Source organism: Juglans regia, chromosome 9 (assembly GCF_001411555.2).
Source record: "Juglans regia cultivar Chandler chromosome 9, Walnut 2.0, whole genome shotgun sequence".
NCBI lineage: Eukaryota > Viridiplantae > Streptophyta > Magnoliopsida > Fagales > Juglandaceae > Juglans > Juglans regia.
The window spans coordinates 10,985,070-10,990,630 of NC_049909.1; the positions used below are offsets into that span (position 1 = coordinate 10,985,070).

A 5,561-nucleotide genomic window follows, 5' to 3' on the forward strand; every position below is an offset into this window, starting at 1 on the left:
TTATGAAAATGCATATTCATCAAGCAGGCTTAGTAATTCTCGGGATGAGATCATCTGGACCCTAAATAACAACGGTGAATACACTGTAAAATCTGCATATCTTCATTCTTTACCTATCCAATCTCCCCATCCACAAGATTACACGACGTGTTAAGACTCCTTTCGTGCAAATACTTTTGAGAATGTCTTGCCTACATTAACCAATCTCTGTTGTTTCCTCCCAGAATAAAAATTACCAGACCAATCATGCCCCTTAGCTACCACCTAGCATAGTTTTTTTTTTTTTTTTAATGTCGGGGAACTTCTCCAAGGCAGGGCCTTTCGGACCCACCCCTACAAAGTAAACCCCGGTCCCATGCACCGCAACCTCAAAAGTTTCCCTGCAAGGTTAAATCGCTGGTTTTTCACTAGGAGGTGTGGTCCCAAAGGATTGTTTGCACCCATGAGGTGTTGAACCTTAAATCTTGAAGGGAGTGATACCTCAAGACCAAGGCCTGCACCCATGAGCTGTTGGTGGGATTGAATTCAAAATAAGCTGAGATAGCTGTAATAACAGCTGGTTTGCCCAGTTCTTCCTAATCAAACAATGCCATATTCAGAAAAATCCAGAATCATGATATAAACTGATTTAAAAAGTCAAACAATTTTCGTGGGCATGGTACAGATACGCGACTAGTTTACCTAAGTTTGAATGCTCATTCCCGACCATATATCAGCGTCTCCAAGTTTGCCTTCTAAGTCCCAACCCTGGCACGTCAGTATTACAAATTTCAGGGGTTCTAAGCGACAAGCAGAAAGAGGCTATACCTTGAGCAGCTGGCAGGACTTTTTTCACTGACAAGTGCTTTGTTAAGATCAGTGCACAGCTATTAAATAAATCTGTACCTAGTCAAAATCTGTATCAAGCCTTAATCTTGAAGAAACTGTTTCTCCTTAGAGGCAAATGTTTCTGCAACCAGTAGAGGGAAAGCAATGGTCGCATCGCAATGTACCTAGTCAATTCAATCAAAAGGAGAACAACCAGAATCATATTTCCATAGAACTTTTATATACAGGGCATGCATGCATACAACTAAATATATATATACATAATATATGAGCAAATAACTGAAATGAAGGCAAAACAGCTCATGCATACAAGGAAAGATAGCAAACAACATGTTTGCGTTTGTAAACAATTTGTAATGCAAAAGAAAGCTGGAAGTCAAAAGGAACAGTGATGATGAGATGTACAGAAGATATACCTTAACAGTCTTAGCTGAATCTCTTATTTTCCCCCATGAGACAGCCTCATCAGGATGAGCTCCAGAGTCACTCCCATCAAACTCCTGTGCAGTATTGATAAACACAGCATAATCTGCACCATTTCGCATCATATTCGCATGGCAAATGTGATGTTTTGGAAGGCCCCCTCCAAGAATTATCATGCCGGTCTTCCTAGGGCTTGCATGGACAGCTTCACCATTCATGGCTCTAATATCTGGTCAAAAACTAACCATTGTAGTTTCATTTCTGAACTTGTAAGGTAATATGCTGTTCTATTCTTTTCCAGAGTTTATCTGGATTAAAGACATGTTGCGTTTGCATAGTCTCTGGACTTCCTCATCATAAAAAATTTCTCACTTGCAAGGTACAAGCATGCAACAGTATTGAAAAGGAATATGCATACCTTGCACTATGTCTATAATCAGACCCGGGCTGCGGAAGGAATGGAAGTACAACATGTCCCCTAGTGAGCCATCTGTTAGGCCTGGACAGTAAACTGGGATGTTGTTCTGCAAGTATAATCAACAAAGAAGATCAAATCTCTGTGACTATCAATATTACCACTTAAGTAGCAGTTTTCAGAAAATATTTCATCTCATCTCATCTCATCTAATCATTACAACTTTCCCAACTTCCAATACAAAATAAAATAAACAATTCAACTTTTTCAAATTCCAAAACAAAAATAATATTAAAAAATATATTCTAATAATATTTTATTGAATTTTTTAATTTTAATCTCAACTCATCTCTGAAAACAAACGAGCCTTTAGAGTAGCAAGTGCACTATATTCCATGTAAGTGGAGTTCTATCGCCCAAACATCTAATACACATCAACAGCCAAAAAACCATCCATATAAATTAAAGTTTTTCTTTGCTCGAGTCCCATTCCTATTATTCCAGGACATGTTAGCGTTTATAATTACTTGTCCAAAAATATTTGCCAAGGCCAAATTTGATAGGTCACTTTTACAGATCATACAAAAAATACTGCAAATTAGCAGCCCGTTACACAAAGTCCCAAGGTCTGAAGCATGTACAAAATTCTAATATGCATTCACATGTTAACCAAAGCTCTGTAAGGAGGTTGTAGCTGGAACCTCAGTATCCATAGAGAGGAATCTGAAAAATCTAGATAAAATATCTAAATTAAGCTCTTTTTAGTCAATTCAAACAGTCAAAAGCATTAAAATGACGGTATATTTGTTCTAGAACTCTTCTGGATTTTCATATTGCAACTCTCTCTCTCTCTCTCTCTCTCTCTCTCTCTCTCTCTCTCTATCTATTTCCTCCTTAGGCTCCATTTGGATGTTAAGAGTATCTCAGATCATCTGTGAATAGTAATGAAATAGTTTGTGAATAGTAGCTAATTGTTTGTGAATAGTTTATGAATAATAGTTAACTGTTTGTGAATAGTATTGAACTGTCTGTAAATAGTTGTGAAGTAGTTTGAGAACAATTGTGTTCCCAAACATACCCTTAAGTGTGTCGCTAAAGAGTTTTAAGTTGCTTGAGAACTCAAATTTGAGCCAGCAATAGAGAGATAGGTTATAAGAGAACCATAAACAAAAATTCTATAACTTAGCCCCTCATTTTCCTGGTATATAGGGTAGCTAGAAAATCTAAGAAACAAAATTTCTTAATTACGAGCTTGGAATCATTGGCATCATTGCTAATCTTACCAAATAATACAAGATCCCTTAACTAACACTGCTAAAATTTAAATGACATCAACTTATCAAAAAAAAAAAAAATTTAAATGACATAATTTTACCTGTCAGCAAAAGGCAAGAACGTTGAACAATGTTGAACATAAAAAAAGGAGAAAAAAAGAAATATAAGCATCCATGACATTCAGAAACATGCTAAGATGGGAAAAAAGAAGGCCCAGTCTCAATATATTAAGCTATGAGCACTCGCCTTGTATGCCCAGTAGAGGTATGAACTCTTGTTATTAATTTCTTTTCCCAAGCGAGAAATCAATCTAGATGGCGTCCATAATACATTCTGTGAAACAAAGAAAAGAGATGAGGAAATCCTGATAACTTTCACAAAGAGCAGTGCATAACCAACAAGAAAGTGGGAGAGAAATGAATTGTCCATCAACGGGACAAAAAGAAAAGAAAATGCATAAATACATGTTAAAAATAATATTTTCTCTTCACAGTTCCCCAATGGATTGTATAAAGCAAATGTGGGTTGGAAGACCAAAACTTATGTATCAGCTCAAATAAGTTTGGCAAGAGTTGAAGCCCACCAGATATATGACTCCACCGAACTTGAAGCAAACCCAAGAGTCCAGATTCAAATATGATGAATTTGCACACATCAAACAAGCTGAGTAGACCGTAAAAGAAATCACAAAAGAAAGTCATGAGTAGCAAATGACTTTGAGTATGCAATCCTCAATTCGTAGTAGAATAGCGTCAAAGATATACCTCTTCAATTTGCTCCTTCAACATCTGGTCAAGAATTGGAATTATCCAGTCCTCGAATTTGCAGTAGTTGTCATTAGGTACCAACAAGTTACCAATGCGGTTCAGACCTTTTGAACGCAAATAAGCTCCAGGTAGAGCAAAGTCACCTTTATAGGTGGGTGCAAGGCATTTTATAAGATCTTCTTCTATACCGCCAGTTGTCGTAACCACTACATCAACCTACATTCAGAAGAGAAGAACACTTTTAATGATAAAAGATATACTTGTGTATTTCCTTTTCCTACCTTACAACCAAGAAAAATGAAACTTTGATTAAAAACATAAAGAGCTTTACAGCCCTACCCACCATATGATGCTCAACAACATAGCGAACCACATCCCTAACACCAGAAGATATAAGATTTGAAGTAAAACCCAGGAAAACTTTGCATCTCACAGACTTCCTGTAGATCGGATCCCTCTCCTCCTCACTGCAATCTTCCGTAACAATCCCATCAGAAAGCCTCCAATCTAGCTTCAAACCATTTCCAAAGCTCTTTTAAAAATAATCTATATGCACTCATACACATACATGAGTAGGTTTAGCATCAATCACGCAATATCGGGGGTCTTTCGAAAAAGAAACTAACCATTTGATTAACGACATCGATGGCATCTCCGAAATTGGAAGCTTGAAACCCGGTGGAGACCATGGACCTGAGAAGCTGAGAGTAGTTTACTCCTTGATTGAAATCGTAACCCTCAATCTTAACATAAGCCCCTTCCAGATTTTCCGATTCTTTGAAAACCGTGGAATGCACAGCCGCTAGAAAACCATCCTTAATTGTTTCCCCCATTAGAGAGTTGCTTGCTCTTCTGCAACACCGCAACAAAAACAAGAGAGCATATAAAAACTTGGAACTGGAGTTGCTTTGTTAAAGGAGGGAATCAGTAGAAAAAGGCACCTCCTCAAAAACTGAGCACGTGTTTTTCGTGTTACCCAAACAGTACTTTATTCCAAGCTCGGGTCTTCCTATCCAGACGGAATCGGAGACAGACAATCTTCGACGGATTTGTTTTGGTCGTATTTTATAAGCAGATACACGTACCAGTACAGAAAAACTCTATTTTTAAAATTTCACACTGTACAAAAAAGTTATTCTTATTTTCAAAAATTAAGAAATAAGTAAATTAAAAGAAAAAAAAAAGAAAGAGAGAAGGAACAATTTATTTATTTTTAATTTTTTAAAATAATAATATTTAAAATTTTTTTAAACAGAGTTTTTCACGTGGCAGTCTCACGTGTTTCTACATCTTCTCTGCCAAGTTAGGTAGAAAAAAAAATAAATGATGTTTAAGGTTTTAAGTTGTGAAATTCTTCTGTACTTAAAAAAAAAAATGGATAAATATAAGATTTATATAAAAAAATTAATTTTTTAATAATAAATTTTACTTTTTCTTAAATAAAATAAGTAAAAAAATTTTTACATTTCAAAATTATATTTAACATTACTCAATTAGTAATTGAGGGATTATTCGTGGAAAAAAAATTGCACCAAAACCAACCCCAATTGGGATAAAATATAGAGTTATTTGGCCAAATTTCTTTATTATTTTCTCAAAACTTTCTCAAATCTTCATACTCAATTCAAATAATTTATTGTAAAATATTCTCAGTCGTACTCGATTGTCGTAATAAAAAATATAAAACTTCTAGAAATAAAATATCTTCAATAAAAAAAAAAGTAAAATTCACTTCAATAGACTCCACTTTTCAAATTTCAATAAGAATATCCCTAAAACATTTTTATCTGAGCATCAATCCAAGCATATTTGTGTCTCGTAACTTTGTAAAAGTCCCGTATAACTCGGTTTTT

General features: G+C 35.4%; 1 protein-coding gene across 3 annotated transcripts; it reads right to left on the reverse strand.

The window, feature by feature from the left end:
- Positions 1-599: 599 nt before the first annotated feature.
- On the reverse strand, positions 600-4,760 carry LOC109000289 (deoxyhypusine synthase). 3 transcript variants are annotated; one of them, XM_018977116.2, is made up of 8 exons: positions 4,650-4,760; positions 4,335-4,560; positions 4,052-4,219; positions 3,706-3,924; positions 3,188-3,274; positions 1,670-1,775; positions 1,245-1,480; positions 600-992 (listed from the first exon to the last, which is right to left on the reverse strand). In XM_018977116.2, the coding sequence occupies exons 2-8, from the start codon at positions 4,539-4,541 to the stop codon at positions 909-911; spliced, it is 1,107 nt and encodes a 368-aa protein (XP_018832661.2). In that variant the 5' UTR covers positions 4,542-4,560; positions 4,650-4,760; the 3' UTR covers positions 600-908. The 3 variants fall into 3 exon arrangements, with proteins under 3 accessions (XP_018832661.2, XP_018832664.2, XP_018832665.2); XM_018977119.2 differs by lacking the exon at positions 4,650-4,760 and having other exon boundaries at positions 4,052-4,175; positions 4,335-4,444; XM_018977120.2 differs by lacking the exon at positions 4,650-4,760 and having other exon boundaries at positions 4,052-4,215; positions 4,335-4,442.
- Positions 4,761-5,561: the final 801 nt, after the last annotated feature.